General features: G+C 38.5%; 1 protein-coding gene across 1 annotated transcript in view; it reads right to left on the reverse strand.

Moving 5' to 3' along the window:
• Positions 1-24,045, reverse strand: part of POLR3B (RNA polymerase III subunit B) — a 115,515-nt gene extending 91,470 nt beyond the window's left edge. The window contains exons 1-9 of the mRNA XM_081060968.1: positions 21,237-24,045; positions 17,500-17,532; positions 14,582-14,638; positions 14,420-14,484; positions 12,027-12,102; positions 9,306-9,406; positions 5,426-5,517; positions 4,147-4,264; positions 2,356-2,464 (exon numbers count right to left, since the gene is read on the reverse strand). Coding sequence (XP_080917094.1) covers positions 2,356-2,464; positions 4,147-4,264; positions 5,426-5,517; positions 9,306-9,406; positions 12,027-12,102; positions 14,420-14,484; positions 14,582-14,638; positions 17,500-17,532; positions 21,237-21,308 — 723 coding nt within the window. The 5' untranslated portion in view covers positions 21,309-24,045. The remainder of the gene's footprint in view (positions 1-2,355; positions 2,465-4,146; positions 4,265-5,425; positions 5,518-9,305; positions 9,407-12,026; positions 12,103-14,419; positions 14,485-14,581; positions 14,639-17,499; positions 17,533-21,236) is intronic.
• Between the last annotated feature and the right edge of the window lie 1,107 nt (positions 24,046-25,152).

A 25,152-nucleotide genomic window follows, 5' to 3' on the forward strand; every position in this document is an offset into this window, starting at 1 on the left:
CTACAAGAAAAGCCAAAATTACTTCTGTGCTTAAAAAATATAAACCTGAAGAAAGGTAATAAAACGTATATTTAAGAGTTCTCCTGGCCCTCCAATATAATGATACTACTATCATCATCATCATCTTAAAAAGAAAATAAAAATAAATGGCACCATCTCATTTAAAGAACTCAAAGCACATCAAGGTATACCAAACATTAAAATAAAAACAAACAAAAAAAAGAATCCTACAACCTCGTTCACGTAATTGCATTTAGAATCTGGCTATTTCCTGAATTAAAGAACCTGGCTTGTCAACATCCATTCGATACCTATGAACAAGCGGCACACTCCCTCACCCCCATATACCACCCTCACATACTGAGGTCCGGTTTTTCCTCCCAGATTCCTATGCTCTGTCACCTGGTTACAACTTTAATGGCAAAGTTCAGATCCTTCTTTCTTATTCCTCTGAGGCTTATATCCAAATGTTTTTCCTTTACAACCAACGTAAGTTAATTCCACCTCAGAGGATCTCTTCCTGTTTTCTCTCACTGCGACCCGCCCAAATATTTCCACCATCAAACAACTGTTGAACAGAAATATATTTACTCTCAAATGAAACTAATAATGAGTTTTATCAACCTCTAAAATGATCTGAAGTACTCAGTGTCTCTTCAGTATTTCTTTAGCTAATCGGAGTTCTTTACTTCAATCAACCTAGTCATCATGATTCATTTAATACCCATATATAGTTGATTAGCATATCTACATTCTACAAAGTTGCTGAAAACGCTGAATTCATGAATACTGAAATACTGCTCCCAGGAGAAATACAGTTAGGCTCTTGTAAACCTCTGGTTACATTTTCTTCAACTGATTAATACAGAACCTTTTTTTATGTATATTTCTATTTTTAAGGTACCTTATCACATATCTGTTATATATATTTGATTCATTTACACTGAAGTCACAACCAACAACACTGTAACTCATGCCTGAACAAAGCTTATCTAACACACCTATTTTCTCATAAGGCACATCATGGTCTTCTTGCACTTAGGAACACTAGCTAACACTTCAGCACTATGCTTGGGATCATTTTAAACAGCAAAATCACTAACAAAAGACACAAAAATGTGAAAAACAAGGCACTAGATACACCACAGAAAGCGCACTTGTTTAGTTTGAGAGCTGAAACGAGAAGGGAGAGTGTTGCCTTGTTTGACCATCAGCTGACAACGTGCCTGTTTGGTGTCTCAAATTTTTCACTGCTTTGTACATGCACATGCATGTCCATGAACAATTATAAAAGCACCACAAATACTGACTTGAGGTTACCAATAAACTTTAGCAAGTAGGAGAAGTGGCAAATACAGAATCCGTAAATACTGAGGATCAACTGTATAATATATTGTCACCTAGTTTTCTGTTTGGTTTCATGACTAATAATACTGTAATTTAATTGTTCATAGAATGGGTATAATATGTAAGTCACAGAGCAGGTTAAATGGACCAATATACAATTATCTGAGAAGATGATACCATTTAACATTATTTCTTTGGGAAAATGTCTTTTGGGTTCCAAGCCAACAATTTACAAACAGGCTGAAAAAAAAAAAAATCAGTTGTAGATTGAAGATTCATGTTTATGTAGAAACTCACCAGAATCCAGGTGTCCATAAAAAAAGAATAATGAACTTGGTCCATACTCTGACCTAGAAAATTCCATTGCTAGCAATTTAGCCTATAGATATCCTTGTCATGTGTAACATGATATTACAGCACTTTTGTAATAGTAAGAGAGATGTAATTCCACTGATGGGGGAATGGTTAAAAAATAGTGCACCTATAAATGGAACAGTTCATCAAAAGGAATGCAGTAGCTCTGTATGAACTAATATGACATGATCTCCAAGATGGAAGTTACAAAAAGGAAAAAAAGCTAAGTGCAAAAAGATGTGCAATGCATGCAAATAAAAAACAACAAAAACCTACTATGTATTCCTGTGCTTGTATACGCACAGACTAGCACTAGAAAAAACACACAATAAACTAATAGGAGTGGTGTCTCTGGGTAGGAGAACTATGTGGTCAGATACAGGTAGGTGGGTGGGAGGCTTACTAATCCTACCCTTTTGCACCTTTGGAATTTTTTATAATGTATCTATCAAAAAATAGATTACTACTTTTTAAAATATCTGAACCCTGGTCTTATTAGCTTTCAATTTAAAATACATTACATGACTGACAACTTATCTATGCCATAAATCTTTTTAATTTTAGAACTTCTTATCCTTCAAATTTCTAATTACGTATGAAAATAAATCACAGGAAGAATTCTTTAATATTTTCAGTAGATACCTGCAGCCTTACCTTAAATATAATTACAATGGGTATATCTTCTGACAAAGTATTATGCCTCAAATAAAATCGTCCTTGTTTCACAGCCATATTGGTTCTGCTTTTTTTCTCATGGGTAGAGCTACGAGGAAACACAAGTTGGTTAAATTGCACCCCCACTTCGTTTCAGGCTAGTAACCTGCAATAGCAATGTTCATCTATCAATAAGCTTGAACTGATCAATAACGATCACTAAGGTCCTTCCTAACAGGTGCTTTTGAAAGATGCACAACCTTTCTCCTGACCCTGCCACTTCCATGAACATTTTAAGACACTCTAAATGTTTCTCTAGCTTTGAGATTATGGTGGAAGTTGTGTGAGTGAATCAGTGACTATCACCAATTCATTTTGACCTACTTGGATTTCACCTGAACTGCCTGGATCCAGTGTGGGGTATATACTCATGATCAGTTTTATACATTTGAAGAAAAAACCCTCAAAATGAGCCTGCACCATGAAAAAACTATGAAGAAATGAATTTGTATACTAAAAATGCAGTAAAACATACCTACTACAGTCTTGGTATACAGTGATGTCAAAGGCAATCTCCTTCTACTGAAATCTCTATTAGCTATAAAATTCCTAATGGATTTCAAAGTTTTAATCAACCATAATAGTAACACATACTGACCACCTGCTACACACTATGCACAGTTACCCAATCTACTTATATTAGCTCTAATCTCCTATATACTAACACTTACTTTGAAGCATTGTCTCCAAATTACATGAGGAAACCAAGGCTTAGAGAAGCTAAGTAACTGCTCACCCAACACTCATAGCTAGTAAACAAAACTTGGGATTCAAATCCTGATTGACCTGGCTCCAAGAGCTGCATACAGTGGGAAGACATGTTAGAATTGTTAGATCTGGGTTCAAATGCTGGCTACTTCTGATGGTCATGTGACCCTGTGAATCTGCTGCAAAACGGAGTTAACACCACTTATCCTGGACCACTGAGCTGACAGCTAATGTATGTGAAGCACTTAGTACACTGCCTGGCTCCTCGTAACTGCTCAATAAATGGCCATTATTGTCAGCTGCCTCTCCTCCATCAGAAGGAAAAATGCAGAAACTTTGAGTTAAAGCAGTTCATACACGTTGTCAGAAGAAAAACTCTATTATATACTGACATCTTAACAGTGTGACAAATTTTTTTATTCCCCAATAACCTCCAATTTATTCCCCAATTAACCTCCAATTTCAAATTATATATGATAATAAACCAGAGAAAAGAAGACACAAGAGTAATATAAGGGATGCTGTTGTAGAAAAATGAATATGCTATTAAAGAGCCTGATCAAAAAAACTAACAATAAGATGTTAATTTCATGAAGTAATTTGTTAAACATTAAGTGTAAAGTAGTCTCTGATTATATCAATAGGATAATCAGTAATAAAAATAATTCCTAATAATAATTAGGAATACATATGTAAAATGGTCAAAGACTGAAAAAGAACATGAAAAATTGAATAGTTTTTCTTTTGTAAAAGTTCCTTTAATACTACAAATTAACATAAAATTCAGCATCAATAAAATACCTACTGGCCTTTCAAACAATATCTCACACTTTCACAGAAAATTTGAAATCAATACACTGTGCTGACAGTCTTACACAATAAATTGAACACAGATACTTTAAATAGTTCACTGTCTGTTATAGAGCGAAATAACTGGGTGCCTCCATATCAAAAGACAACCATCTGATATTAATTGAATTGTCAATATTTCTTAAGAGCACCACCTCTGCTTTCCTTCCATACCTGGTAACTGAAGCCCCAACTGCCCCTTTTCTGTCAGCCTCCACAATGATCCTGTTCTTAGACAGCTGCTCTTGGATAAGAATAACTTTTTCTACTCCTTTGACGATGAAGTAACCACCTGCCCAAAATAAACAAAAAAAGTTTTATCCCCTATTCTTCAAACAGTGTGTTATAGTAATCTCCTGAATTAAAAATCACTCTTTCATTACTTCGTGGCACTGGCCATCAAAGAGGACAGCTGATACTGTTTTATGAATCGATAACAGTCTCAGCACATGATTTTATACAAGTGAGACACAAGATAATAAACTTCCGGAGGACAAGAAATGTACCTTATTGGTCTATGCAAACACCTGACATATATAAGAGATGAATGAAAATAATGTTAAATAAATTAGTCTTCAGATCTCTTAAGCAGAAAAATAACTGACAATCTTCAATATAAACTGAAATTTGCTCTAAGTTTTCTAACAAATCAGTGATAATGATAGACTAAGACTAGGTTTCCATAACATTCCATACTTAATAAATCTCATCAAGAATTATCACATATATTTTTGCACACAATTCAGAACAGGACAAAGTGAGACTTCATTTATATAAGCAAAAATAGGGCAATTATTTGACTTATGCAAATTTTGTTACAATCTAAAAGTCATTTTCTTTGTTAATCTTTTTCCAAAACATTCTGGACTTCTACATCAACACAACTTTAAAAGAATTAGATAAAAGCAACTATAAATTAAATCAAAGTGAAATATGAGTTAAGGAATTAAAAGAAACTTTGTTAAGTGATAAGCTTGAAATTTTATAAAAGAATCGGCCTCAAAATAGGTACAAAAACATAATTTTTAAAAATTTAACAAGTTTCATTTTTTGCCTCTTTACTGCATTTAAAACTGCCTGAAATTAGATGATTCAATCTTTTCAGATCTGCTAGTCAAGTAACTCTGTGTGATTATACTGAATTTTTAAGTACAACAAAAGAGCATTACCATTGAGCAAAGAAACAGAGAAAAGACTGACAAATCACAGCAATAAATAAGAACTTGGGGTATTAAAGTTTTAAACCTGAAGTAAAAGAGGAAACAGTTTATCTTTTAAAAATATAGACTAATAGAATGAATTTGGAGCCAAATTTCTGGACATTTTGCAAACAAAGTTCTATCAAAGTTCACTATAAAGCAGAAAAAGGCTGGTATTGTTCTAAGGAAAATGTTATAAATGAAACAAAACAGAAACAAAAGAAGAGGGGGCAAATCCAAGAAATCACACATACCTGGATCTAAAGGACATTCATTCAGTTTGGCAAATTCTGCTGGCGTTTTCCCTGTGAGAACACAGTTTGAACTACGTAGCATTATGGGCATTCTGTTTAAAATAGAACAAAAGAAAATATCACATAAAGGTTATCACTGGCAAAAAAGGTAAAAAGAATACAAACTGTGCACTGTACACATCACTAAGGGGTCTGCATTCCTCTTCCACACATCAGAAAAGGCAGAACAATGGGAGTTACATGAAGAGCCAAGTGAAAGGAATTATTTCCTCAGGCACACTTCCATTACACATAACAAAAACTCAATGTCTGCTTCCTTAAACTTTACAAACAGACTTTAGTGACAGTCAGAAATGGCAGCAACTCTTCATTTATGGTAAAAAAAAAAAAAAAAAGTGACTCTCATTAGTTGCGTAGAAATAGGGAAATGAATTAAAGTGTAAGGATTAAGAGATTATCAAAACTAGGAAGTTCTAACAAAGAACTGAGCAAAACTTCTACACATGAAAAATGCAAGCAATACTTTAAAAATCTACGAATAGGCTGAACAATAGTCGATTTGACACTGCTAAAGTCAGAATTACTGAACTGGACAAGAGAGATGACAAAATTATTGATAACGTATTTCAGAAAGAAAAAGAGATGGAAAATATGAAAGAGTTTAAGAGTCATGGACGAATAGAGTGAGAGGGTCTCATATATGTCTAATCAGACTTCTAGATGGAGAGAATACACAGAATGGGTGAGAAAGTCCTATTCAGAGATAATAACTGAGAAATGCATGAAAGTCATAATCCTCACAATGATATCTGCGCAGGATGAATAAAAAGAAAGCCCCACCTAAACACAGTTAAGATACGAAATACCAAAGAGAAAGAGAAGACTGAAAACACAGCCAGGAAAAAAGGCAAGTTACCAAAAAGGGAAGGATGGACAGACACATAACTTCAGACCTACAAGTGATAGATGACAATGGTGTGGTATGCTCAAAGTTCTGATAGAAAGTAACTGTCAGCCTAGATTTGTGTATTCTGTTAAATAGTCATTTAGAAGAAGGTTAATATAAGGATATTTTCCAACAAAAACTGAGAGAAGTTACTAGTAATAGATCCTCCCCACCAAAAGAATTTCTAAAAGATAATATGTCAGGATGATGAAAAATAAATGTAGAATGAAACTCGACATGCAAAAGTGTATGGTGAGCAAAGAAAGTGGTAAATAAAGTAAGTATAAGCAAATATTAACTATACGACAATAATTATTTCTGATTTATAGGTTAAAAAAGAAAACAAGATAGAATTAAAATTTGGCACAATAAAAGCACTATGTCAGGGAGGTTGATTTGATCCAAGTTAAAGCTTTCTAAGGTCCTTGTTTTTTCCAGGAGGAGAATGAAAATATTATTTTTAAACTTCATTAAATATGCATTTAAAATTTTGTGAAGTAAACATAAACAATCAGAAATACTGTACTTGACTTTCAATCAGCTGAGGAGAGTAAGGGAAAAAAATTTCCCAAAAGGCAAAAGGAGAAAAAACTGAAACATCTGAAAAGTTGGACAGATCAAAAGTAAAAAATAAGCTGACAGGAATATATATCAATATCCAAATACATTAGTAAAATAACATATGTAAATGAACTAGTTCTCAGGTACATTTTTAAAACATCTAGCCATATGCAGTTTACTTCAAATACACCTAAAACATAAGGACATAGAAAGATTAAAAAGAAAAGGATTTAAAAAATAATACACCAGAAAAATAATCAAAAGAAAGCAGATGTGGCTATAAGAGCAGAAAAATTTTAAGGCAAAAAATATCACAAAAGATGAAGATAAATGCATCATAATAAAAGTTTCAATTCACCAGAAAGACCTAAAATTCTAAACTTTTATGCACCTACTATCATAACTTCAAAAAGCAAAAATACACAAAAACACAAGGAGAAATGGATAAATGGACCATCATAGTGGAAGATTTTAACACTTCTAGTAATTGAGAACAAAGAAATCAAAAATCTATGAAGAAACGTGACATCTATACAACACATTAACCAGCTTAATATAAAGGAAAACAGAGATTATGACACGAAAGAACTAGAAAATACTCTTTGCTTCCAAATAAATATATGAAACATATATGAAAATAAATAGGTCTCCAGATTTGTAAAGCATAAATCTGGAAATTTTAAAATAGTCTTCTAAGCAACTCATAGGTTAAAAAAGAAACCATAATAGGGAGGTAGGGATAGAAATATCCTCATTTTACATAAAAGATGATCGAAACACTATGATACAAAAGTATTAAAAAGACCACAGTAACCAAAAGAAGGATTAAACATAAGAAGCAAATTTGGAGGAAGAAGAGAGGAGGAAAGTGGGTGATATAGGTAAACTAATCCACATCTTCTACATTAGGAGTCAATAAATGGTATCTAAAGTTGAGGTATCAAGATATAAAAGTATAAGCATAGCATTTAGTTATAGATATAAAACCACCAGAAAAACAGCAAAAATGGTTACAAGGTTGGCATTATATGTGAGGAAGGAGAGGGAAGAAGGCTATATTGCTTTGTATCAAATGTTCTTATGTACTATTTATTTGGGTTAAACTAAAATCTTTCCAGCTCAAAAAACAATTAAATGAGATAATGTATGTAGTGTTATGAATTCCGGACTAACTAATGAAATCACCTATCACAGTAGCTGGCACATACTAGGTATTCAACAAAAACTAGTTACATGCACACCCTTTGCTGCCTCCTCTTTAAATAGCATCCAAATCCAAATTTTATGTTTTGCTCCTATTTCTCTTATCTTTCCTTTACAATGTTCAATGGGTAATAATTTAGCAGTGGTCCAAGTCTTAATTGGACACAATTGTTCCCTATATAAGTAAGAGAGAAGCTCTTAACACGGATAAAAAGTTTTGCTAAAACAAAGATCAATATTTTAATTATCCCTACTTATTTTCCTTACTGAAGAATAAGGAGAGAATGATACAAGTAGCCCCTTCCTTCAGGAATATAGGGGAAGGATTTGTTCCCACAGTATTTGGCCTTCTCCATCATAGTACTTACCAAATGGTGCCCTAGTTACTATGTAGCCTGCCTTCCCTGGCACCTGGGAATAAATGTAGCTGACAGCAGCTGTATCATAAGTATCTTCTATTTACCCGGGCAACCAGCATAGGGCATGATAAATGATCGGAAGTTGGTGTGCACGAATGGATTGTTTATTAAGCTCTTACCACTTTGGAAGGAGGAAAAACACTTGAATGGGAATTATCTGGAGTAAGTATAAAGTCCAACATCATTAATAACCATCATTATTACTATTATTATTAATGTGAGTTTTGTCCATTTTTACAGGAGTCAATATATTTCCCAAATTAGGAAAAGCAGGCTGCAAAAATGCTAGCTGATGCTAGCTATCACTTCCAAACTGGTTCTGGGTAAGAAAGTAACTTCTTCCTTAAATACTGCTCTATGGGAAACAGTTAAACTGCCCGAAAACTTAAACTTAAAATATGCATGGATCCACCAGGAATCTCCAGCCTGGGAGAGAGTCCACTGAAATGCTATCTTACCTAATGTTTCCCTAACAGCCTGGAGTTACAGGAGGGAATGGAAGCATTTTCCTTAACTTTATAGAAAATATTTCACAATTAAAAAATAGTAACAACCACAACTGTGCACCAGACACCACTAAGTGCTTTCCATGTGCTGACTCACTGGATCCAGAAAATAAGCCCATGAACTACGTACTACTTCCCACAGTTTTCAGATGAGGAAATGGAGCAAAGAGAACTTCAGTTGCTCAAGGTCGCCTCATGGGCTGGAATGCGGGCAGTGTGGCTCCACTACCGAAGTCATTTCTCACCTGCCAATGGGTAAAGCATTGCGGATGATCCTCTGGCTGCCTCGGGTATATTCGATGTCCACTGTAATGGGGGCAGAGTACGTCATGTCCCGCAAGCGGCACTGGAATAGAATCAGACAGTCACTGCTCCTGCACTCTGTTGAAGCAGCGATCCTGACAGTCTCAGAGAGCTGCTTCTCCAGTAGAAGGAAGGCCCACGATGAACTTGATCTGTCTATGGAACACTCTGCTAGCGGTTCCACGTGCTGCCTTAGGACGCCGGGAGTTAGGAGCCCACCTTCCTCTGGAAGGGAATGAGGCCAGCTACTGGTCTAGACATCGCCACAGCACCCCTGCCTCTGCCAGCCAAGAAAGGGAACGAGAAATCTGGTACTGATTTTCTTCTCACTGATCTGATGCTATCACCCGTCTGCTCCCACATCCCTGAAGCAATTAGATTATTTCTTGCAAATGGGGTCCATGGAAGGCAATCAACGAGGCTGGCTTATTTGAAACAGTTAACAAAGTACACACACACAGACACTAAAAAATTTAAACTGTACTTTCTTTTATTCTCCAAATAAACAAAACTGTATCACAAAGTTTCTTGCTAAGTGGTATGTTATAGCAGAACTCATTCATCACAACATCCTAACAATTTCTGAATCGTTTGAAGAACTTCAGAAATTGTTGGTATGTGCTTTAGTTTTACATGACAGGGACTCACAAAATGCTGCCCTTGCCTGAGCCATGATAAGACACAGGAAAGCCCATCAGAATCTTCCTATGACCTCCCCATCATACTGATGGTCATCAGGTGGCGTAGTCTCAAAAAGAGAATTTCTCAGAAAACCCACCATATCATTCATGGTGCTGAATCCTCTCTCTGGCTTCTACTGAACCAAAGACAGAAACTTTTGCCTTCATAAGTGCTTGGGATTTAAAAATATTCAGTTGACCAATACACACTGTTCATCTTATATTTAACTAGATCAAGCCTCCTCCTTTGGGCCAGACCAAAGGCAGTAAGGCATGGTGGTTCAGAGTAAGGTTGGTCTACTGTCCGCTTTCAAATACCAGCTCTACCACTTAAGTTTTATATCACCTTTCTTCATCTCAATCTTCTCCCATGTAAAATGGTATAAGATTAATTTTAACTTCTAAGAGTATAAATATACATTTTTAAGAATGGTGCTTGGGACAGAGTATTAAATAAATGTTATCTCACCTTATATTAATAAAACTAATGAGAGCCCATGACAGGCAAGCATTCATGAGTTTTAACAAACTCATCCCTTCAAATGGAAATGAACTTTGACAGATGTGGTGAAAACTGGAATCCACTGCATAGGCCCCAAACTACCTCCATGGGCCCCTTTTGTCCCCCTCGGCCTCTCTTTTCACAGGAGTAGAACTGTGTGGGTGGAGTGTGCAGTACCTGCTCCCTACATGTCCTGCTGTGGGACCTGCCCGCACACCTGCTCTCCCACTCTCCCCATCACTCCAAGAGTCAACAACTCTCCAAGAAATCTTCCCGCTCCCCTCTCTCTAATCACAATAATACCTATACGCTTTCTTCAACATCAGAAAGACTAATTGTGACAACTGTAGCATCAGGCTTCTCGAACTACTTCAAACTACTTTGCTCCTTTCTCTGAACTCAGTGGTATAGTTTAAATAATGACTCGGAAATTCCGTATTGGCTGCCTAGTTCTCAGAAAACTGTCAAGTTCTAGCAAAACTTGGGGTGAGTGGGGTTGAAGAAAGTCAAATTGAGGCACACACCTTCCAATATCCACAGTCCTTGCCACTTCCTGCTCAGTACAATTTTGCATATTTACCTTGCCTAGCTGATCCTTCCAGCCATTCAAAGTGTGCCACCCTTGGTGTCTGTTTCATTTGTTTTGTTATTTTAATCTCTCCACAAGAGTATGAACTCCTTGAGAAAGGCTATGCGTCTCATTTCTTTTGTAACTCACAATGTCGAAGCACAAAATAAATGTTCAATCCATACTTGGTGATTAAGTAATATCAAAATTGACCTCTTTAAAAAGTCTGGTTACTTGATCATACTTCCTGTTTAACCTTACTTAGGCAACAACCACATACTCTAATATCTTACTTGTTTGTTAAAGATTCCTATGCTATGTTCCCTAATTGCTATTTTAGCTTTACATTAATAAACCCAATAAATGTACAAAAATCATTTTATTTCCTGATCAAATCCCAATTATGGACACTAAGAGGAAAAATGTGAAGAGAAATCTAGAATCTGTTAAAAGCCAATAAATAGACCTATTCTATAACACTCTGTCTGCATCTCCGTTAATTTACCTTTTCATTGATCTCTTCTATTAGACTGTGAGCCCCTAGTCCTCGGTCTCCTCGGCCTAACACAGTGCCTGCTAACCCTCAAAAAATGTGCTAAGCAAGTAACCACTACAGTAAACAGCACCATGCTAGGCACAAGTGGCCAGCGAAGGGATGGGGGGAGACCACTAAAATGCTCAGAAACAGAATATAAATAGGGCACAGTTATGTAAATCAGTGCAAGTTAATTAGGATTAGAAAACAGAACTGTTTCCTAATATAGTATAATATTATGTAAATGCTTATTTATTTGGTTGTCTCATAAGACATTTTTTTTCCTGTTTTTAAATCACCTTTTAAGAATATATATTAAGGGCACAGACTCTTTGAGTGAAAGCAAACAAACCCAATTAAAGTAAGATTGAAAATTACCTCATGAGGGGACACTGGTCTAGTTACATTGAAGCTTTCTTCAACATCAGGAAGCCCAACATAGATATTAAGATATCTGAAAAGCAAATTGTTTCATTATCAATTATACTTCTTCAAAGTACATATAAACAAATGACATCTTCCTCCCAAATACAAGGATTATTCTTTGACAGATGTTTATCTTGCTAAGAATGACAAACAAATACGAAATTATAATTGGAGATCTTCTTGAAGTGATAGTACATGTAGCTTTACAAAGGAGAGAAAATACTGTCAGAGTAGCGTTTTAAAAACAGTGGAAATCTCTTTACAAAAATATTGGAAACATAGTTCCCTAAAAACGATACTTAATGAAAAAAGTGACATGCAAAAGAGCATCTATAGTATGCTATTATTCATGTAAGAAAGAAAAGGCTACGAGGGGAAAAAATACATATGCTCATTTGTGCAAAAGAAGCATAGGAAAATGAAAGCAGAAATGAATAAAATTGGTTACCTCCAGGGAGTGCCTGGGAGAGGGCGGAAAGAATTGGGTGGGAAGTGATAATTTCCTGAATATACTTTTTTCTACAGGTCTAACTCTTACACCATAAAAATGTTTCACATACCCCAAAAATAGCATAATTAAAATCACCCAGAAGCGGGAGCTGGGGGGAAGGATCGAAAACGGAATTCAAACCTTTCTGCATTACAAATGAATAACATAACTGCACTTTTGAAAGGTGGGAAGAAAACTAATCTAAATAACTTTGGAAAACAGTATTTTGAGTATAAAGATAAAGACAAAAAAGTAGCATACAAATATTGTACTCCAATTAGTAAACTTTATTCTCAAAGGAGTAGGAGTTAACAATTCTGAATCTATTTTATATATATCCCAGAATTGAAAAAAATAAGTAAATATAGACTGGATAATGATAGCCGGATTTCTCACTGTCAGGCACAGAAGTTATAAGAAAAGAGAGGTTAGAATGTGTCCTATAGAGTTGGATGAGAACTGGAAGTATCAGTACCCATGGTTTTTAATATATATAAAAATGGATAGGATACAGCAACACAGATGTGTGTGTGTGCATGCGTTAATATACATACATATGTTTCTTAGCTCTGTCTACTGAGGCTTTAGTATCCATATCTTGGTTTCTAAATACTATTCTCCACTAAAAGGGACTAGGGCTCCTTGGAGAAATGGTTGATTCCAGGCTGGGACAGGGAATACTGTAGATGAATATCTCATCGTTCTCGAACATTAACAGGGGCATGTTGAAAGGACACAGCAATCAACTTGAAGAATCTCCCCACAGCCAAAGCTGAGACAATTTGAGCAATAAATGATAGTACTGGATTACTATCCATAGAATAAACATCTAAAATTATAGATAAATAAATAAGGGGAGGAGAAAGCTCTTCCCTACAGTAAATTCCAGTATTAATGTAGGATGGATGATGGAAATAGAGACCCTTAGGGAATACCACAGCATTAGGTGTTATAGGTAAGAACCACCCACCAATGTATGCTAAAATTAGCGGCTAAGGTATGATGAGAAAGTAAATATATTTACATAGTCTCAAAGATCTCCCCATTAGATACTTACTAATTACAAAAGGAAAAGTAATAACTTCACAGTCGAGAAATCTGGACATACCACCTTAATCAAGTAACAAAGTTAAAATCACTGATAATAAAACATATCAGTATCTGTATCCTGATGTGATGCAGTGAAAATGGCACAAAACAGCACTTTTGTGGTATTCTTGCCAAAATGCATAACTCAATCTTATCATGAATAAACATCACACAAACACAAATCAAAGGACCTTCTACAAAACAACTGACCAGACAAACCGTCAAAGGTGTCAAGGTCATGAAAGACCAAGAAAGCTTGAGAACTGTCACCTACTGGAGCATACTGGGGAGACATGATAGCTAAACACACTGTGCGGTCCTGAATTGAATCCTGGACCAGAAAAAGGACATTGGTGGGCAAGCTTGGAATAAGCCCGGTGGATAATATTGTATCAATGTGAATTTCCTGGGTTTGCTAACTGTGCTATGGTTATGTAAGATGTTAATATTAGAGAAGCTGGTTGAAGGATAATATGGGCACTCTCTGTACCACTTTTGTAATTTTTTTGCTAAGTCTAAAATTGTTTTTAAAAATGTAAGCCCCTAATAGTTTCAGTACCATCTCAATGATAACTTTACTTGTTATAATTAGTTTACCAATTAAATATTAAGCAGTTGATCTTGACAACTAAAAATTGAGTACATGATAATTAACTTATTAAACAGATAAAAATTATTTTTAAAAGAGTTTTGATAACAACTACATTCACTTTAAAAAACGTTAGACATAATCAAAAGAGCAAATTAAGAGTAGCTGATTCCTTACTTTAAGTACCACATGGGGTCAGCATCACTTGTAACTTTTTCATTGGCTTTCATGATCTTCTTTATCTGCAGTGGAAAAAGCAACATTAGGAAAGACTCTAGCTAATTAGGAAAGACTCCAGTCAATTCTTAGCTATGTCTATTTCTAAGTTTTGATGCTTACCTCTACATTAATGAAATAGTTAAATGAATCTATATGCTGTTTCACAAGGCCTTTCACCTAAACAGAAAAAGCAAAACAGTAAGTCACCAACAAAACATCAGATTATATAGCAGACATTAATCACAGGTAGTCATCAAATTTTTCTCAAAACCAAAGTGAGAAAAAAAAATCCATGAATTTTGTTTAGTAAAACTTTATATTGCTGTGTCCTCATTACATTTCTCCTCAATCTTATTAGCTCACCCTCACATTTTACTCCTTGAGACGCAACCTGACTTTCGGAATGTAACATATGAGTGTTTGGATATACCGAATGACTTCCCATAAGCTAATAAATAATGCAGGATTTTCTCTGCATACTTTGAATTTTTTTAAAAATTCAGCAATACAGCATCACCTCTTCAACCCTCAAACAATGCCAATTTTTTTTTGTCTTCCTCTTATCTGAGCAGTTTTATGATTTTCACATATCCAAACTCTGTTCTTTTGTGTCACTTATAGAAAAATGAGGGGGAAAAATAAGGATCTCTATTAAGAAAATAATTCCATTTGAAATTGAAAGCAGGGTGACACTCAGAGAACCTAAGATCAGATACCAGCTAGCAGTGACTTCCTTTTCATCTCAAAAGTCAGTAATGATAGTAGACAATGCTGTGTGCTGCTACGGAAAACAGTGAAATAATAAACACAGAGACTCCAAAATCATAAGATTTAAAAGGACTGTGCGTGTTCATTTTCTTTACATTAATCTTCAAACACAGTTAGTTCAATGCTTCTTAAGAACATTCCTAACAGATGGATAATCACAGAACCTTTGCTCTAATTCTTCTTCCTTGTTGGGGATCTCCCTGGCTTACAAAGCAACCATCCCATTTTGAAGCAGTCCTGGTTGTCGGGGATAAAAACTCAACCTTAAAATGATCTGAGGTCTGCCTTCGTCCAGTTCCCACCCTTGGAATTAACAGTCTCTTCTGGAGAAAAATGCCTGTTCCAGGACAGTCCATTTAGTTACACATCTCTCTTTCATGTTCTCACTTTCAGGCTGAACAGGCCTTCAACTTGTTCTCACAGGTATGCCTTCCAGAACCCCCAGCAGCCGATGGCCTGCCCCTGGACATGCTCCAGTTTGCCGATGTTCCCCCTTAACCAGGGCATCCTAAACTCACTGACAGCCCAACCAGTGCACAGAGGGCTACTACCATCCTCATTCCAGATTTTACACCACTTCTATTAAAGAAACAAGGCCACATTACAGGCTCATCGACTAAAACTCCAAAGGTAATTTTCATCTTCACCAAAAAATGCTATTGAGTCCAGCACAGCCCATTTGGTCCTTGTGCAAAACTAAGTACAGGGGTTGACATTTGTTCTTTGTCACTGTTCTTTTCCCAAACTCTCATTCTGAGTCTGGATTCTGTCAGTCAACAGCCTGGGCAGCCTCACGAGCTTTGTGTTCCTGTCTTTGGTTACGCATTAAAATCTTTAACTTTTATTCTTAGACAAATATATTTCAAGGTGGTCTGAGTAAAGGAGAATCCCAACTTTAAATAAATGAATGAAATAGCCACAGTCTTATGTCTCTATTGAGTTCTCGATCTCTTTTTGTACTGTGTACCCTCAACTGTCTGATCTTTTTTGAATCATAAATACCACCCCTTCTCTTCTGCGTATGTATAGTGCCTTTAAAATCTTTATAATAAAAAAAAAACTTTCCTTGACTTTCGTACCATTTTATTTCATTCTTGGTTACTCCTCCACTTAAAAATTCTTCAATAGCTTCCCATTGCTGTTAGAAAAAACCCCCAACATTTTTAAAATGGCTTTCAAATCTGGTCAGAAATCTGGCCCTGCCAGCTTCCCCAGGGTCATCTCCCAGTACCCAGCCCTCTGCCTACAATGCAGACCTAAGTCAGACAAAACTCTACTCCCTTTTCAAGTCTCCATTCCTTCACTTAGCATAATGCTTTCAGGATTTATCCATGTTGTAGTATGTCCCAGCACTTGGTTATTTTTATTGCCAAACAATATTCCATGGTATGGATATACCACATTTTATTTATCCATCCATCAGTTGATGCTCATTTGGGTTGTTTCCACTTTGGGGCTATTACAAATAATGCTACTACGAACATTTGTGTACAAGTTTTTACGTGGACATATATTTTCATTTCTCTTGAGTAAATACCTATGAGTAAAATTGCTGGGTCATATGGTAACTCTCTGTTTACCATTTGAGAAACTGCCAGGCTGTTTCCAAAGCAGCTGCAACATCTTATATTCCCACCAGTACAGCATGAGGGTTCCAATTTCTCCACCTCATCAATACCTGTTGTCTTTTATCTTGACTATAGCTTCCTAGTGGGTGCCAAGCTGTGTCTCACTGTGTTACCTGTTTCTTAACACAAGCTTTTTAAAATTGAATTGAAGCCCTATACCAGCCTTATTATTCAGCAGTTCCTCTGACTGTCTCCACTCATCCGTTCCAGCTAAACAGGCCACTGTTCCCTACAGATCCCGTGAAGATGCCTCTGCCCCTTTGTGCACCGTTATCAAGCCATGGATGCTGTCTGCGTCCTCCCTTTCAGCTAAGTTAAATCCTTGCCTCGTAAGATGCAGTTTATGTCTCACCTCACTTGGGAGGCCTTCTCTGACCACCTATGGCACCACTCTTTTGCCAACAGCACTTTGTATACTATGTATACTACTTTCTATCTCTAAAATTAGATGACCACTCCGCCCACTAGCACCTTATTGACAGGGATACGGCTGATGATTTCTTGTATTTCCAAAACCTAGCAAAGTACACAGTTGTACATAGTCAAAAAGTGTTGGTGATAAAAATATAATCTTTTTTAAAAAAGGCTTATTTCTTGACTTTTCATTGGAAAAATAACTAATTATTATTAAATGTTCATTACCTTTAAAAATGCTGGAAGCAGCCTCCATTTTTCCTGTGAATCAAAACAATTAAGAGTCAGGATTCGGCTACCAACCACAGTATTTTTATGTTATTTTAATGTACCAAAAATTACTCACTTTATCACAGTAAGCAAAAGAAAGTAAATAAAACTAAAACAATTTCTACGTGGTAACCACTTTTATGGAAATCATATGTGTATGCACGTACATGCATAGATATATGTATACACACACGCACGCACACACACATGCACACACACACACACACACACACCGGGGGTGTCAAAAACATGTATACACATGAGTTGTATTCATTTTTTATTGGTATATATTGAGTATTACAATTTTTTTTTGATGGAACGTTTCACGAATTTGCATGTCATCCTTGCGCAGGGACCATGCCAATCCTCTCTGCATCGATCCAACTTCAGTACATGTGCTGCCAAAGCGAGCACTGAGTATTACTATTTGAATATGTTTTCCTTTCTTAAAATGTGTATACATTTTTTTGGCACCCCCCTACATATACCGCAGATTTCTTAAATAGGATACCCTTTCATCTCCTCGTGATGACTCAAGATTCCAAGCACTTTTCATCTTTATTTTATTCTCATGACCCTTCCTGAGTAAGTGGGTTTGTCAGTTTGAGAAAAGGAAAGTAATTTTTAGAGAGTCTGGTCTCTAGTGCATGGTGAGAGCTCATGTCAGGGCAGGAGAAGGATGGCAAACATGGTGTTCACCCCCACACTAAATAGGTGCAAACTGCCACACTGCTTGTGTTCTTAGGGCTGCTATTTACACTTTCCTGAGGTTTTAAGTAGCCTACCATATTTAATGAATGGCATCTAATCTGCTAATGGGAAATCTGACAAATGAGTAGAGCTGAGTCTAAAGTAAGAATACACAGTCTCTGAATAACAGCTTAAGAATCACGTAAGACTGTGTAGCAACTATAAAATTTTTGACTTTTACTAGACTGACTTGAGTAGCACTGGAAGATTCTGAGTGAAAGAATGACATGATTATTTAAAATTGAGTTTAAATTTTAAGGTTGAGCTGCTGGGTTGAGAATAGACAAGGTTAGAAGCAGAGAGATCACTTAGGAGCTTATTGCAATACTCCAGGCTGGTTACAGTACAGGTAGTGAGAAACTGTTAACGAGGAGACACAATGTGAAGTTCAAGCCAACAGGACTTGGTAATAGATTAGATAGAGACTCTGAGAGAAAGCGGAGTCAAGATCGACACCGTAGAGATACCATTTATAAATAAGAGAAAGCGGGGTGCTGTCAAAACAGCAGGTTTAGGTGTGAGGGGCTACCAGGAGTCTGGCTGGGGGCATGCTAAGTTTGAGATATCCATTAGACATTCAGTATGTCAAACAGACAACAAGTATGAGTCTTGAACTTGTGAAGAGAGTAGCTTGGAGATATAAACTCAAGAGAAGTCAGCAAATGGATGATAATTATAGCCAAGTAATGAATAAGACCACTTAATGAGTACAGATGGAAAAGAGTTCGATGAAGGGAGATCAAAAGTACTCCCAAATTTAGAGGTGAGGAGCCGAAGGCAGATCTATCCAAGGAGACTAGGAAGGAATGGCCAGGGAAGGAGGCAGAAACCTAGAAAAGGTAAAAACATTTTTCAAGAAACAATAGAGGTGGAAGGCAGGGAGCATGTGGGAAATCTCTGTAATTTCCTCTCAATTTTGCTGTGAACCTAAAAAGCTATAAAAGAAATTAAGTCTTAATAAAAGAAGGAAGGAGTCAGACAAAACTAATCTATGATGATAGAAATCAAAAGGTTAGTGGTTACCAGAGGGTAAGGGGGGTGGGGGGTGGGAGATGAGGGTGAAGGGGATCAACTATATGGTGATGGAAGGAGAACTGACTCTGGGTGGTGAACACACAATGGGATTTATAGATGATGTAATACAGAATTGTACACCTGAAATCTCTGTAAATTTACGAACAATTGTCACCCCAATAAACTTAATTTAAAAAAAAAAGGTGGGGGGTGGGGATGGAAGAAAAGGGAACTTTGTGGGGTGATGGAAAAATTCTATTATCTTGTACTGGGTGGTGGTAATTTGAAATACGTAACTGTCAACATTGATGGGACGGAACACTTAGTGCTCCTGCATTTTACTGCATGTGACTCTACAAAGAGGAATGAGAGAAAGATCAAAAGCAATAGAAATATCTGGGGGGAGGCGGAGAGGCTGGACAAGTTGTTAGCGGCCAGACTGAGGAAGGCCTTACACACATAGTAAACACTTTAGGTTTCGCCCCAAGAGCAATGGGCAGTTTGAAGAAGTTTAACCAAGGGAGTAACATGGTCCTACGTGTGTGTTTCAACTGATGGCTCTGCCACAGCACAGATGGGAGGCAGGTTAGGAGCCCAGGAAGGGAGAGATGACAGTGATGCAGGCTTGAAGGGCAGCGGGAACGGAGTTTCAGATGTGAGCGGTTAGCGGGCAGCGCCCTTACGACGGGACGGTGGCTTGTGCACAGAGGGCCTGGAAGACCAACGGTCACTGCTGACTCAGACGGCCGGAAATGTGGTTGTGGTCCCTTCAGGGCTGTGCCAAGTCAAGCAAGAAACAGAAATCCTTTAGGCTTCTTCCTTCAGCGCTGGAGAAGCAGTCCCGCCGGCAGCTGCGGATGAAAACTCCGGGGTCGGCCACGTCCCCGCGTTCTGACACTGGCTGACTTAACCGCCCCGGGCCTCCAAAACGTTCATTGGTAAAATGTGGAGAAAATCATAGTCACTTCAGAGAATTAAGTAATGCAATGCATGTCAGGCTCACCCAGAGCCTGGCACACGGTAGGTGCTCAGTCAAGGCTGGCTCCCAACTCTTCAAGAGTTAAAATCCGGCGTTGCCTGACTAACCAAACCTTTCCTAACCAGGCCCTCACCCATCGCTCCGCCCTCACCTCTCGTCCTCACGCTACTCCCACCTAAGTTTAGTTCCTCAACACCAGACGGCCGTGCCCAGCGCGTGTCGAGCGTCCCGCTCCCTCCACCTGAAACCTCTCCCCCGGCTCTTTCCAAGCCTCATTTCTTGTTCCCCCTTCCACGCCACTGAAGACTCGGAGGCCCAGAGAGGTTACAACACGTGCCTTTCTAGAAAATAAAAGTGTATCAATCGCTGAACTTCCTCAGGCAGCTCACGGGAGGGCAGTGAACCCTAACTGCTGCTAATCTGTTGAAAGCGACGGGGCGACGTCCCGGACAACACCCAGGGAAACTGTTGAGTAAATATTCCGGACGTTTACAACACTCAATGCAGTCCAAACGTGAACCCCAGGTTACAAGGACAGAGGAGTAGCCGGGGAGTGAGAGGATGAGGTTTGACCACCACAGCCAGCTGTGGGGACCTCATCAGAGCGGCCTCAACGCCTCGGCCTCAGTGCCCCCTATCGGCCCGCGAAGGTGCAATATGTCGCCCAAGGTGGAAGTGAGGGCCGATTCTCCCCTGACAGACATGAGCCCCGGAAAGGGTCCAACCCGAGAGCCGTCCGCGGGGCTGCTCGGCCCGCACGGCAGCCGACAGACCCTTAAAGCTCCGGCCTTTCACGTGCACGCGGCGGCCAGAGAGAGAAAGGCGACGCGTGGCGGAGGCCTGAGCATGCGCAGAGGCCGCGGCCCGCCCCGCTCCTGGGCGAAGCTCTCGCGGCACCGCCTCCAGGGCACGCGTCCCGGCCCCTTCCGCTCCCCGCGTACCCGGCCCTCACCTCTACGGTCGGGATCGGCGCAGCCAAATGCTCCGGGGTCAAGTTCCCAAACTCCTCCGCAAGCATGTCCATGCTGCTCACGAAGAAGGAAGAGGCAAACAAAACCCCCACGTCCGCCTTCGCAGCCTCAAGCGAAACGCAGCACTCGAGGAGAGCGGTGCGCGGAGGCCTAAGCGGTCCCCGCCGCGCAGGTTAATTGAACGCGCGACAGAAAGGTTCCGCCTGCTTCCGACCCGAACCTGTGGTGGAACCCGGATGTAGCTGAGGCGAAACTGGGAAATTGCGCCCCCTGGTGTCGCACGGAGGTCTCGCGCAGGTAATCCTACACCCCGGCCGACAGGTTTCCGATTATCCGGTAATTGAGACCGATAGAGCATATTGGTTGTCATTTTTAAAATAAATCAAAGAAAAGGGTAAATGGATAACTTGCGCGACTCGAGCCACTGAGGCAGAGAAGTCAGGTAATTCAGCCCAAAACTACACGTTGTGTAGTATGGAGAAATAGGAAACTTACCAAACGTCTAGTAGTAGATTTGGTTAAAAAACCTATGGTGCCTGCATGTGATACGGTGCCTGCATTATTCAAAGATTAAAATAACCATAAAGTGAGGGGCTATTAACTCACTAGAGAGTAGAGCATAACAGGACAATAATTAGACAGTGTTGTATTCTGAAAGGCGTAGAGTAAGATCCAGGAATAAATATCAGCACGTGGAGAAATGTAGTATGAAAAGGTGACATTTTAAGTCAGTAGAAGAAAGATGAATTATCCAATAAATGATGTCGCAACAGCTGATTAGCCATTTAGGAAAAAAACACACATTTAATTGAATCCTGTATGGATGACATACTTCAATGTGAAGACAACTTGAGAAGAAAATGTCAGTGAATATATATTCATAACATTGTGGAGATGACGGCTTCCGAGGATGGCAACACCGACATTGTAAAGCATTCATAGATTTCATAATATAATTCTCCCTGTACTTGGATTCCATGAAAATTACTTTTTTTTTTTTTTTAAATCACCACGAAGAGAGTTGTTTAAAAACACAGATTGCAAAAGACAAAAGCTTGGGATCCCTAATTTAAAATGAACTCATACCAATCAATCGGAAAATCCCATTGGGAAACACAAGGCAAAAGACAGCAACAGTTGTTGAATGGGCACGAGCTTCAGTGTGGGGCTATACGCAAGTTCTGGAGGTGGACGGTGGTGATGATAACACGACAGTGTGAATGTACTTAAGGCCACTGAATGGTACACTTGAAAGTAGTTAATACGGTAAATTTTGTGTATATTTTACTGCAGTAAATCATGGGAATTTGTTAAATACACATTTGTCATTTTCTCATCATGAATGTACAGACCTTGCACCAGGTTAGTCTAATTTCTGAATTAGCTGCTGCAAGTAAACTTCAGTTGCCTGTGTCTTCTAAATATTGCGCTGTTGCGCTGATGTCTGAAAGTAGGAGGAGAAAGGAAAGAGAAATGAGAAGAATCAACTCCGGCTCTTTAAGATCTTCCAGTTTACTTACAGAGACAGGTACACTTTTGTATCACGCTTGTGAATTACCAGAGAGCAACCTATTCGGAACCTAGCCTGGAAGGAGCCATGAAGTAGTTTTTTGATAGGAGACATCTCAAGGTTGGCTTCCGGGAGCTTCTGGAACAGGGACTGTTTTGTCGGTCTTCGTAGACCCAGGTTCTAACCCACTGTTTGTTCCTGAATAAACTTGTGTTGAAAAAATAATTTGAAAGAAAAGCATACAATGAGTGATACTAAACTGAGTATTTCAGTTTTAATCCTAATTTTTAAATTTTGTTTTAGTTTCTCTCGGAAAGAGGAGGATGTTGGTAGCCGTGGTCCCAGGTTCCTGCATGGCAATGGTTGGCTGATGCTGAGTGGTGTTGGCTCAGATCACAACTGCCACCATCCTACCTTCCTTACACCTGCCTGGCCCCCGAGGTATGGCATTGGCAACCCCAAGTCAAATCAGTGAATTCTTTCTGATCTCCTTAGGGGCTAGATTTTTAAAACCAAAAAGCCAGGAATAGTCTCTTGATTTCTCTGTCTTCTGCTGTCACGTCTTTTTCCAGAACTATGGGTGCAAAGAGACTGGTGGTTTGAATAGGGAAAGGAAATTGCAGAGGGAAAAATGGTTGATATCTTGGACTACTATCCCATCACTTACATATAAAGTGTTTTGGTAGCCAGATGAGAAAGTCATCAATGCCACTGGGGTTGGGGAGGAGAACAGGGAGCATTGGTTAAAGGAGTATAAAGAGAAAGAAAAAGCAGAGGTGTCCAAGCTGGCCCCTGAAACATTAGAACATCAGTTTCTTGAGTGTACTCTTTGCCAGACATTAGAATCACACTTTATGTGTATTCTCTGATTTAATAATGAACCCCAGGGGGATAAGTATGATGGATAAGTATGATTATTCCCATTTGACGGATGAGGAGACTAAGGCTCATAGTAGGAGTTAAGAAATTTGCCAAGCAGAGTTGGAATTTAAATTCATAATTATCTGATGCCAGAGCCCATGCTTTTACCCACTCTATTATAATGCCACACTGAAAGGAAAGTGATGGAAGGCATTTCAAGCAGAGAAAAATGCCTGAGCAATGACATGAGGGTTGTAGATAACACAGTATCACATTCTGTCAATTGAGTGTGGTTCTTTCGTCGGGTTATCAAGGGAAGTGTCTGTAGATGACACTATAAAAATCCATTGGGGCTGATCATCATTGGCCTTTATGCCATGTTACAGTTAGACCTTATTATGAGAGGCTCAACATGAAGATACTAGAAACAAAAGAAAAAGATTATCCTCTCTTCAAAACCTTCATGCATTCAGGCTGGGAAAAAATATGTATGGTCCTGATTTCTATACCTGAATCCTTTGATAATAGAACTAGGGAAGACCAGAACAATGTTGGAGAAAGAATAAGGGCTCTTCAGTCTGAAAAGGCAAGGGCAGAGGGGGAATCCTTGAAGTCTGTTATTTCACACAGAGGAAGGTGAGGAGGGACATAAACAGAAGTGTCCACTGTAGTCAGAGAACATTCTGCATTTTGAGTAAGATTGGGTGGTCCAAAAACCTCTAGCAACTGCCGTGCCCACAGGCTTTTTCCTGAAAGCCTTACTTTGTGTCATGTGACATCATCATCCTGCCAAAAGCAATAGGGCTAGGAACCTGCCAAAGACAGCCATATAAGGAAACCAAGGTGGCTTGTCATGAGACCCCTACACAATAAAGGGACAGTGGGAGAGGAGGAATGCGTACTAAGGAGTGGCAAATACACCCAATTGTATTGTCTCTCCTGCCACGTTTTTAATTAAGATGAACCAGAAGGGAGGGCAGCAACAGGAAACAGAAGCAGAGAAGTAAACACCAAGTCAGCATTTGGTAGCAACATGTCCATGAGAAATACTTTTCATTGGATGACCTAAGGAACCAATGTAGCAAGTGGTTAAGAGCACACATTTCAGGGTTTGACTCCTTGGGTTCAAATACATTCACCAGCTCTGTGACCTTGAATGACTGACTTCCTTAGCCTCTCCGGGTCTCATTTTGCACATGTGGTAAAAATGATAGAGCCTTCCTCACAGCATATCTCGCAGTTAGGTGGGATCATATATATTAGATGTTTAACCATAGTGCTTGCCATATGGTAAGTGCTTGGTGGCTACTATGATTATATTCTGGAAAAAAAAATTACACTCAAGTTCTTGACCGACTCTAAGTGCAGCTGCTGGGATACATTCCTGGGTTTCTTTTTTCCCCCCCATAAAGCCTTATACTAAATCCCTAGATCCCTTTTCTCTGAAACCTGAAAGAGGCTAACGTAGTAGTAAGCTTAGAAATGAATAGATAATACTTCACTTCAAAAATAGAGAACAAGAGGAC

Source organism: Rhinolophus hipposideros (genome assembly GCF_964194185.1).
Source record: "Rhinolophus hipposideros genome assembly, chromosome: 9".
Lineage (NCBI taxonomy): Eukaryota > Metazoa > Chordata > Mammalia > Chiroptera > Rhinolophidae > Rhinolophus > Rhinolophus hipposideros.